At 33.9% G+C, this 12,236-nt stretch overlaps 1 protein-coding gene across 1 annotated transcript; it reads right to left on the reverse strand.

Annotated features, from left to right (window-relative positions):
• Positions 1-3,516: 3,516 nt before the first annotated feature.
• Positions 3,517-5,004, reverse strand: LOC100378762 (uncharacterized). Its single transcript, XM_002734087.3, has one exon. It carries the CDS (start codon positions 5,002-5,004, stop codon positions 3,517-3,519), a length of 1,488 nt encoding a protein of 495 aa, XP_002734133.3.
• Between the last annotated feature and the right edge of the window lie 7,232 nt (positions 5,005-12,236).

The raw sequence follows: 12,236 nt of genomic DNA on the forward strand, positions 1-12,236 counted from the left end.
GACTTTTAGGATTAAATCGACACATTCTTACTTAACATGAACATACAATGTTGAAAAAGATTGACTAATACTTGTGTTAAAATTGTGGAATACGTTATATGCATTATTACAAGCTACTCCAATATTTCATACTTAGACAAGAGTTTAAGAGCAACGTTTAAATTCATTGGGATACAACTCTGGGAATCTACATACAAATAAAAAAGCAATCACACTATTAGAAACAAATGATTGTGAAAACAGAGCCGCATTTAACACAAAACCACTGGTAAGTGTACCATTAAAGAGTATAACCATGTACAAACTTTTTCTTCAAGGAACATGGCGACCAATTAACTTTTTTAAAAGGTACCATTATACGGGAAAATACCCTCGATGCATCCATAAGACTTATATGTCATATACTACTATAATATTCATTAATTTCTTTAACATAAATACACATATCAGTCGAATGTTTAGCCTTAAAACCAAATTGAGTCAGTTGTAGTAATATAGACCTCTAATTGTTTCAAACAAATCAATTCCTCAACTTTGACAAAATAGTGGCAATAGCAATCGGCCAATAACCATCTTTCGAGGGAATGTCACCAGAACTGTCTTTTACAATAGACACAATACTAATATCCAGCGACTGTGTTGGTAAATAGCAGTGCACAACCATAGATGTCAAACACAAGAAATTTGCAATCTCTCACCAGGGTATTTTATATGTTCTGGAGTATATGATAAGATACAGGTTTCAAGCTCTTACGTGGCACGCGTACAATGTACCGGGTTGCAATTAATACAAATAAACTGCAAATTTCCCCAGTGATATAAAACCAAAAAAACTTAAAGAGTGTAATAATCAATATTGAAGACGCATCTGAACATACAAAAAGTCAACAAACGTATATATTTTGACAGTTGGAAGGATTATTTTTAGAAATCATTTAAGGAATTTAAATAGGCGAACATCTGGAGGGGAATTACTATGCTATAATTACCATAAAGCCAGTACAGATGACTATAACTAGCTGTGGGTCCATAGCTCTGCTTGTGTTGATATGATGGTATATTAAACGTACGTGATATTTGTATAGCATTGTTTACACAGTAGAGCTAAGGTGACAGCAATAGAGTACCTTTCATGTTGACGTCGCAATAATACTATTTCGCAAATAAACGTTTAAAAATCATGCAGTATCCTGTGATACACGACTCCCAACCAAGGTCGATAGATTGTTATTTATTAAATACTCACCACAGTAACTATTGAGACTTAATTATTCGAAATAAAGCCGATTCACCAGAGCATTCTTGGACGGCCACACTAAAATGCAGTATTTCGCCATCTTACTCTCACACCTTATCAAGTAATATGATAAAATACGTTTTGAAGCTGCAACAGTGATATACTTTGTTAAATAATTTTAGTACGAATCATGGTTTTTGACTAAACCGGAGAACAGGGTCGCAGCGCCCTGGTACTCTCGGCTGACGCCCCCTTACCTATATATGTAATATCAAAGCAATTGGACTTGCCGGCTTTTAACAAGAAGTTGAAAATATCACTTTTTACCAAAAATGACAAAAATATTCACCAAAGTTAGAGAATTGAAGATATCATTACAAAATGAACAAATCTGAGAGAGGTCGACATGTAGTGCCTATATATGTAATATCAAAGCAATTGGACTTGCAGTTTTTAACAAGAAGTGGAAAATATCACTTTTTACCAAAAATATTCACCAAAATTAGAGAATTAGAGATATCATTACAAAATGAACAAATCTGAGAGAGATTCACATGTAGTACCTATATATGTAATATCAAAGCAATTGGACCTGCGGTTTTTAACAAGAAGTTGAAAATATCACTTTTTACTAAAAATGACAAAAATATTCACCAAAATTAGAGAATTGAAGATATGATCATGAAATGAACAAATTTAAGAGTGGTCCACATGTAGTACCTATATATGTAATATCAAAGCAATTGGACTTGCGGTTTTTAACAAGAAGTCGAAAATATCACTTTTTACCAAAAATGACAAAAATATTCACCAAAGTTAGAGAATTGAAGATATTATTACAAAATGAACAAATCTGAGAGAGATTCACATGTAGTACCTATATATGTAATATCAAAGCAATTGGCCCTGCGGTTTTTAACAAGAAGTTGAAAATATCACTTTTTACCAAAAATGACAAAAATATTCACCAAAATTAGAGAATTAAATATATCATTACAAAATGAACAAATCTGAGAGAGATTCACATGTAGTACCTATATATGTAATATCAAAGCAATTGGACTTGCGGTTTTTAACAAGAAGTCGAAAATATCACTTTTTACCAAAAATGACAAAAATATTCACCAAAGTTAGAGAATTGAAGATATCATTACAAAATGAACAAATCTGAGAGAGATACACATGTAGTACCTATATATGTAATATCAAAGCAATTGGCCCTGCGGTTTTTAACAAGAAGTTGAAAATATCACTTTTTACCAAAAATGACAAAAATATTCACCAAAATTAGAGAATTAAATATATCATTACAAAATGAACAAATCTGAGAGAGATTCACATGTAGTACCTATATATGTAATATCAAAGCAATTGGACTTGTGGTTTTTAACAAGAAGTCGAAAATATCACTTTTTACCAAAAATGACAAAAATATTCACCAAAATTAGAGAATTGAAAATATGATCATGAAATGAACAAATCTGAGAGAGGTCTACCCAAATGATATACAACAAGTATCAAAGCATTCAGGCTTGTAGTTTTCAAGAAGAAGTCGAGTAAAACATTGACACGGACAACGGACACCGGACGACGATGGACGACGACGGACAATCACTCATATGATAAGCTCCGCTCGACAAAGTCGACAGCGAAACTAAAAATTATATTTCTGGAGCTGCGCACTTCTGTGCTGCCGTACAACATGAAATCTTTCTCAAATATACTTTTCCCAGAGAAATTTTCCAGCAACACCAGCTTACAATGTGCCTGAACATCAAATTACTCGAAAAATATTCCAATGGTGATAGATATAACGTTAAAATGGCACAGAAACCTTCCGATATGGCATGTCCAGGTTGATCCGCCCTTTCACACCTATCCCCCTGCTTGGTCGCTCGGCTCCCTCACCGATGTGTGCTCCATCTTGTTTATTTTTTTTACTAAAACCTCTGCGAATGGTCAAAATGTTGGGGTATTTCTTGAATACATAGACAAATGTTTTTTTTACCAGAAGGAGATATGCACGAGAATTTTATATACAACAGTGTTTTAGTTCTAGTGTAACAACACCCACAATCACAAAATATTCTTCTCCTCTTAACTAAATTTTATGCAACATTAAATGTAATCATTTTGACGTTTTCTAAAAAAAAAACAGGAACACTTCACAGGACTACAAAAGTCTGCCAAAATAATTACGATGCTTTTTTGGAAAGAAAAGTAATTTCCTGTTATGCACTGTAATAAGTTTATTCGATGAGATCACACTTCAGAATTTATCAATCATGGCTGTATAATCTGAATTCTTCCACAGCATCATGATTCCTCTTCTCAACAATGAAAACAGCATGCACAATAAACAATTGTGTTTGCTCCTCATCATATCCGTTACGTGTGACAGTTAACTGTTTTTTATCATTCATTGTTTCCCATCTATATATATATTCCTCCCCTCTATGAATAATTAATAAATGTCTTTGACTGGTTAATTGACTATATATACATTCACACTGATGACAGTAAAACTGACTTACTGAATTTGGTATTACAGCAACATTTGGATTATTTGAATCTACTGGTATGCAAGTAAAATTTCCAAGTTTAGTGTGATGTTCAACAAGATGTATCTTTTTTATGTTGCTGTATGAAAAGCAGTTCTCTTGGAAAGGCTTTTTATTGGTATGTGTTCGTATATGCTGTTTGAGATGACTTGACTGGATGAAACTCTTCTTACATTGCTGACAATGATAAGGCTTCTCATTGGTATGTGTTTGCATATGCTGTTTGAGAGTACTTGACTGGATGAAACTCTTCTTACATTGCTGACAATGATAAAGCTTCTTATTGGTATGTGTTTGCATATGCTGTTTGAGAGTACTTGACTGGGTGAAACTTTTCTCACATTCCTGACAATGATAAGGCTTCTCATTGGTATGTGTTCGCATATGCTGTTTGAGAGTACTTGAATGGGAAAAACTCTTCTCACAATCCTGACAATGATAAGGCTTTTCATTGGTATGTGTTTTCATATGCTGTTTGAGAGTACTTGACCGAGTGAAACTCTTCTCACATTGCTGACAGTGATAAGGCTTCTCATTGGTATGTGTTTGCATATGCTGTTTGAGAGTACTTGACCGAGTGAAACCTTTCTCACATTCCTGACAATGATAAGGCTTCTCATTGGTATGTGTTTGCATATGCTGTTTGAGAGTACTTGACTGGGTGAAACTCTTCTTACATTCCTGACAATGATAAGGCTTCTCATTGGTATGTGTTCGCATATGCTGTTTGAGAGTACTTGACTGGGTGAAACTCTTCTTACATTGCTGACAATGATAAGGCTTCTCATTGGTATGTGTTTGCATATGCTGTTTGAGAGTACTTGACTGGGTGAAACTCTTCTTACATTCCTGACAATGATAAGGCTTCTCATTGGTATGTGTTCGTATATGCTGTTTAAGACTATTTGAAATGATGAAACTCATTTTACATTGCTCACATTTATAAGGTTTTTCATTGGTATGTGTTTGCTTATGCAGTCTGAGAGTACTTGACCGAGTGAAACTTTTCTCACATTCCTGACAATGATAAGGCTTCTCATTGGTATGTGTTTGCATATGCTGTTTGAGAGTACTTGACTGGGTGAAACTCTTCTCACAATCCTGACAATGATAAGGTTTCTCATTGGTATGTGTTTGCATATGCTGTTTGAGAGTACTTGACTGGGTACAGCTTTTCTCACATTGGTCACAATGATGTATTTCCATATTCATGAAATCCTCTTAAAATGGACCAAAGCACTTCTCAGTATGTTCTAAGTCCATCTATTTCCGATGTTCACCATTTTCACTGCTTTAAAGAATAACTCACTTTTTTCAATGTTTTTATCTCTAATTTTTCTATGATCAAACTTCAGGATGTGTTCTTTTGTTGCTTAAGAATACTGCATCTGTAAGAAAATATAAATACACTTTTTGAAAGCAGGGTGAATGACACCATAAACTTGTTTATATGTTTGACCTGTGACTGAAGACAGAAAAACAATCATACTCCATATACTGTCTGTGCATCACTAGCCCAGAAGTGTTGTTGCTTGGCACACTACTCTATGCTCCAGCATGTTTGATCTATAGGCTTGGTATTCATTAAAAGAATGTGGCAATTTGATTGGTTTAATCGTTAATTAGTTAATGGTCAATCAAAATGCTTACACAAAATTAAGTAAACAGAATCATACAAATCAAGTATATGACATTTTGAACAGTGATCAAGTCAGTAATTTTATTGGAATTCAACTTGTTCCTAAGTTATCAGTGCAATAAAAATTGTCTAAGCAATTATTGTCTAAGCAGTATGTCATTGAAAACCAGTAGGAATCCAATATTCATCACCTGCAAAGATTAACAAACCTCATTTATGGTACTGAACGTTACCGTTACGTGCATAAAACGTAAATTTCAATTGACGTTACTGTGATGATGCATGCATTGTGGAATACGGAAAAAGGGTTCGAAGCATGCGCATTGCGTATACAATATGCTTGTAATTTTAACAAGGTTATGAGGTAAACGTATCTCATATTAATTGAAAATTATTAATAGAAAGCATTTATTATGAATGTTGGAATAATGTATAATGGGTCCTGACCACTCTGTCTATTGTGGTTATTTGAAAAATGTCCACGCTTTCTGTCAAACTAAACTTGTCACCATATTAACAAGTGTTACACTGAAGGCGGCGTAAGCATTGACATGCCTGAATAGGTTTTGATTGTACACAGCACCACCAGTGGCTGCTCACAGTTCCATGCGTCAAGTTTGAAGTAAGTCAGCCAAAAAGTGCCCAAGATCTGGTTCCAGTCATGTAACAATTAATAATTCTATTTTTGTATATTTTTACAACAAAAATGCAGAAATGACAAAATAAATGCATGTGCATTCCATACACATTTATAGACTGCGATTTTAAAATTTTAGAAAACTGTGATCAAATCACAAAATAAGACAACTTACATTGTTACTTATGAGTATAGTACTTGTGTGAAAACTTCCATCAACTGAATCAGGTGATATGTTATTAAGGATTTGACATGGGCTTGAACAAAAACTAAATAGATGCCAGTTGGCTATTTTTGTTCAAATCACAAAACAAAAGATGACATACACTTATAACCAGAATATCCATGATCGTGATACTAAGTTTGATTAATATCACCCGTATTCATGTTGGGGAATGTGTTACCAGTTTACAGAGAGGTCAGAATGAAACTACAATATAAATCCCACTCAAAATAGACTAGCACAGGTACAATTTACTAGGGGTACGTCCGCCAGATGTCCAGTTGGTCTCACCCACATACAAGCCTCACAACATATAACTGAGACACATGTATTATCTTTTACACAATAACAAATGCACTGCCCAAGTATACGCTGGTAGAGAATAAAAATAATTTCTCAATTATAATAGAGGACGCACTAACAATTGGGTATAGTCAACGCTAATGAATAGCAATGTTAAACCATGCGAGATTTCAAACTACATAAGGGTTTGCTCACACGCTCGACAAAGGGAGCATGAATAAAATCAATACAAATCGTGTTGACCCGTACTTTGCGAGTACCAACAAATGACAATACGTCAAAATATGAGGAGCAGCAAAACCCTATGTAATTTACACAAACCGGTTCAAATGGTCAGCACTTAGCAGTGTGATATAATTACAATAAATGCTAAACCTTATTAATCGCCCAGGCCTACAGCCATGGTAACACACTACAAAAATATTAGCTAAACGTATAAAGTGATAACAATACAATAATCACTCAATGACTAGGGTCACAGTATTGATCAGCTTGAATATTATACAAGAGATCCAAAACAAAAACCCATTACAACAGCATGGTCGGATATTACAGGGAGAGTTCGATCAGTGTTCTGGTTATAGAAGGCTCACCGACGCTTCACTTTGGTGTTCTAAACGACTTAGTAGTAGTACGAAAGAAACACACACGCGTCATAGATCAGTTACGATACACGACTGGATATTGTAGTTCACGGCGGAGACTAATAGTGTTTATGACTCGTCTGAATTCAGAGTTGATAGGCCAATGTTACTAACATGTATCTATATGTCGATTCGACTTGATTCGGTTGCTATGAATTAGCGTAGCTTCACGTTCACGGATACACGCAAAAGCTTTTATTAATCATACTCACTGACATTGGAAACAGCAGTCAGTTGCTGCGAGAATAGGTTGCTTGTGATCCCCGATTAACAAAGAATTGGACATCAGTTCAATGATTTACAAGACAAGTTCAATCAATTGCACAACACGTTAGCATAGCATGGAGGCAGCCATGTTTAGCTCTCCTCGCAATGCATCATGGGGCGTTCACCCGCGGAGAGTAGTACTGATAGTTACCGACTTCAAGATGTACAAGAGAACTGGTGATGGTTGTGAACCATAACTGCCTCAGCACAAAGGCTGTTGTGTAATACCAGGAAATGTATAGGAAATGTATTGTAGTGTTACCTCTGTATAATTTACAATATATCTGGATTAACCTTCACTATTAAGGACAATATGGGAGTAGAAGCAAGGCTATGCAAATTTTGCAAAATAGTTGTTTAGAATTACTAGACATTGTGGGATATAAAGAAGTGGCCTATTAACCCATGAAACATACTCGCACATATCCACACATGTCTTATTGTGTGGGGCAAAGCTGTCATGTACACAATCATAATAACTGGAAATGGTTTCATAACAAAAAAAAGTGTTATTGCTGTAAATAATTATGAACAATAAAAACTGAGATTTAGAAAAATTATGAACAAAAAATAATGAAAGTCTGTGATTTTCTGTACAGTTTCCAGGAAATTATTAACCGAACCATAACACTTATAAAAAGCACAGTGCTGAGATTCACTTCGAGTATAATCTTACAATTGCATACGAGTCATCAAAACGTACAGATTGATGACATAATTCAAATGTTGTATAGTTCAATATGCATACAACCACCCATATACTAGTACATTTTGAAAATAAACCCCCCTTTCAAATTGTGCAAATACAAACATGACATTAAACCTTCCTGATAGTAACATGTAAGTGTTGTATAAACCCGAATGAAAAGTCTTGAGTCACAGCGAATACTTCTATGGAGTAGCCCATTTAAAGATCTCTTCAACTAGCCAATCACTAATGTGCGAGATCATTAATTAAATAATATTAATTTTATTAACACTAACGCATTCCCGGGAGGGATTGGCAATGGCTACAAATGTTTAAGAAAGAATAAAAGGTTAAAAACAAAAATAAATAAAATAAAATAAAAACATACAAAACACTAAGCTAATACATTACTGTAACAGAGAAAGAAAATATTAAGACTAAATTATTATACAATAAAAAGATAATCTATTAGCGAGGAGTATTCCGTTGTATCTGTCAGGTCTCAGTTTTCAAGTTATGGTCACTGAGGCGGAATTATTTAAATTTTCGCGCATCTCAATATTTTGCAGGGTAATAAGGTAGGTTTCAAAAGCAAAATTGTTTTTTTTTTAATTCTCTGTATGTTCTTAATTATTTATATTTCATTTTGTTTTGATTGATTGTCGTTACGTAATTAACTTTTCCAAGTTGATATAAATGATGTTTGTATATTTTTATTAATTTGTCCTAATTGCCTTGCTGTTAGAATTTCATTGTCAACCACGTTAGACTGGTTGATGTTATTCATAAGGGAGTCTACCATTTACTATTAATTTCTTAATATTAATAATTTACTATTAAACTCGAAAACATCGTAATGTTATTACTTCTACACCAGGTAACACCAATTAAAACCAACATCGATTTAGAATTACTTCCATAAAACAGCAGTTTCCCTCTTCTAATAATCAAAACTACCCTTGATACCCTGGAGAAGTATGTCCATTGTTTCACAACAACGACTGTCCCAAGAGATTTTCGTCTTCTCAATTTCTCAAGATAAACGTTCCAGGGTTGTTTTGTTTACTAGAAGGAAATGTTCTTTGACAGCATTTCTTGAATTTATTTCCATTGCACAAAAAAGCAGCAAATACTGTTACTGAAGCACAGAATTGGCATGATTTTTCCCGGCCATTCACGCAAACTGCAAATCAAGACTTTTACTGCATCCATCGTTGTTGATAATGAATGTATTGTGACGTATTTTGACCCCCGGATTCTGACCTTGCATTCTTCCCACATTTACTGCCCTTTCATACCCGTTCAATTTCCTTTCATTATTTCATCCAGATTTCATGATATTAAAAACCAACCTTTATTTCACAGTCACTCTAGTTTTCACTTTTCTAAAATTATCTTACTGATCAAAAGACTTTTCACTCCCATCATGCAATCTCCTATAGTACTTCCGCAAACACAGCGGCGATCGCCAACATATCTACAAATAACCTCGCTCTCAGGAGCTGAGGAATGACAATTCCTTTTAGTTATCTCCTAGACGCGATGAAACTTCTTCCAAGTGAGCTTGAAAACGCTATTACTTCAGGTGTACTGCGTATGTGGACTCCCAGACTTGATTTGTCACGGTATTTAATCTAGTTTTCGGCTATGACTCTCCCTCATGGCGTCGCCAATCTCGCCTTCTTGTCTTCTCCGCGGAGTGCTCTTGGCACAAGTAAATACTGTAAAATACTTTATTTTCGCTTGGAATTAATTTTCGCTATTTTCGCTGAAAGAATGATTCAGTGAAAATAAAATCCAGCGAATATACCTTTTTTCTATACTTTACATTCAACTTCTCAAAAATCAGTGAAAATATATTCCATACAAAACACCAATAAAGTCTTTTCAGCGAAAATTAATTCCAGCTAAAATAAAGTATTTCACAGTAGTTCCCAAATAAAAATAATGAATAATGATCTGAAATCCCATCCACACAGCTAATATAATAAAATACTGTTTCGTTTTAATTAATAGAACAATAGTCGGCTTTCGATTTATACCCTACAATAAGTAAACACTATTCGGCAGGACTCCAGAAGACATACCTACACTTTATGCAATTTTTTTTAATTATGCTAATTTATTCATGACGTAGCATGTTTCTTTGTTTATGAATATTCATTAATTTGTGGGTCAATACATTTTAAAAGGGGCGATATATTATTTTTGGGGGAAGAGTTGCTGACATAGTACAAATCAACTGAGCTATGTGGGTAGTCATGCAAATTGAATAATTTGTTGTCATATTTAGCTTTATTGCCAAATAGTGTTTGCGAGAAAAAGATGGGCAGGCAAGGGAATTGAACCCAGGTCCTCCTTATCACTATGTAGAGAACTAAGCCACAAGACCACAATGGATTGACTGGTTGTGTTTGCATTTGATAAGAGTATATAGTGTGTATATATATAGAAATACAACATATATCTATTATTGAGTTACAATTGTCCAAAAAATTGGCAATTTTGTGTTTTTACTTGTGTAAACTATATACATGGCATAACCCGTTAGTGTACATTTTGCCAATTGGGTGTTTGCCATTTGCGTTGTCCATACCTGACCCGACCCTAACCCTAATGCCAAGACACGTTCCTGTTAATAATTCTGTTGCCCATACCTGACCCGACCCTAAACCTAATGCCAAGACACGTTCCTGTTTATATTTGCTCAATAATGATACTCTGTTGTGCACTGTCTGCGGGTAAGTTGCATTGATGTCAACTGATTAAACAAGTCGTGTTTAAGTAATTTCCACTATTAACAAGTGGTTAAATTGTGACAATAAATGTGTGGACAAATATTTGAGATTAATTTTGGTGTAGACAACTCGTTTAATTATTTTACACCATTACAAGTTGTTAAATTGAGAGAATAAATTTCTCAACAAATATTTAATACTTTAATAGTTTGGTGTAAACACGTTTGATTAATTCCCACAATTACAGGCTGTTAAATTAAAAGAATAAATGTGTGGACAAATATTTTAGACTTATTTTGGTGTAGACAGCTCTCGTTTGATTAATTCCCACAATTACAAGTTGTTAAATTGAGAGAATAAGTGTGCGGACAAATATTTTAGACTTATTTTGGTGTAGACAGCTCTTGTTTGATTAATTCCCACAATTACAAGTTGTTAAATTGAGAGAATAAATGTATGGACTAATATTTGAGTCTTATTTTGGTGTAAACAACTCGCGTTTGATTAATTCCCACAATTACAAATTGTTAAATTGAGAGAATAAATGTGTGGACAAATATTTGAGACTTATTTTGGTGTAGACAGCTCTCGTTTAATTATTTTACACCATTACAAGTTGTTAAATTGAGAGAATAAATGTGCGGACAAATATTTTAGACTTATTTTGGTGTAGACAGCTCTCGTTTAATTATTTTACACCATTACAAGTTGTTAAATTGAGAGAATAAATGTGCGGACAAATATTTAGACTTATTTTGGTGTAGACAGCTCTCGTGTGATTAATTCCCACAATTACAAGTTGTTAAATTGAGAGAATGAATGTGCGGACAAATATTTAATACTTATTTTTGTGTAGACAGCTCTCGTTTAATTATTTTACACCATTACAAGTTGTTAAATTGAGAGAATGAATGTGCGGACAAATATTTAATACTTATTTTTGTGTAGACAGCTCTCGTTTAATTATTTTACACCATTACAAGTTGTTAAATTGAGAGAATAAGTGTGCGGACAAATATTTTAGACTTATTTTGGTGTAGACAGCTCTTGTTTGATTAATTCCCACAATTACAAGTTGTTAAATTGAGAGAATAAATGTATGGACAAGCATTTGAAACTTATGTTGGTGTAGACAGCTCTCGTTTAATTATTTTACACCATTACAAGTTGTTAAATTGAGAGAATAAATGTGCGGACAAATATTTTAGACTTACTTTGGTGTAGACAGCTCTCGTTTAATTATTTTACACCATTACAAGTTGTTAAATTGAGAGAATAAATGTATGGACTAATATTTGA

The sequence above is a fragment of the Saccoglossus kowalevskii genome, chromosome 16, assembly GCF_978046115.1.
Source record: "Saccoglossus kowalevskii chromosome 16, keSacKowa6.1, whole genome shotgun sequence".
Classification (NCBI taxonomy): domain Eukaryota; kingdom Metazoa; phylum Hemichordata; class Enteropneusta; family Harrimaniidae; genus Saccoglossus; species Saccoglossus kowalevskii.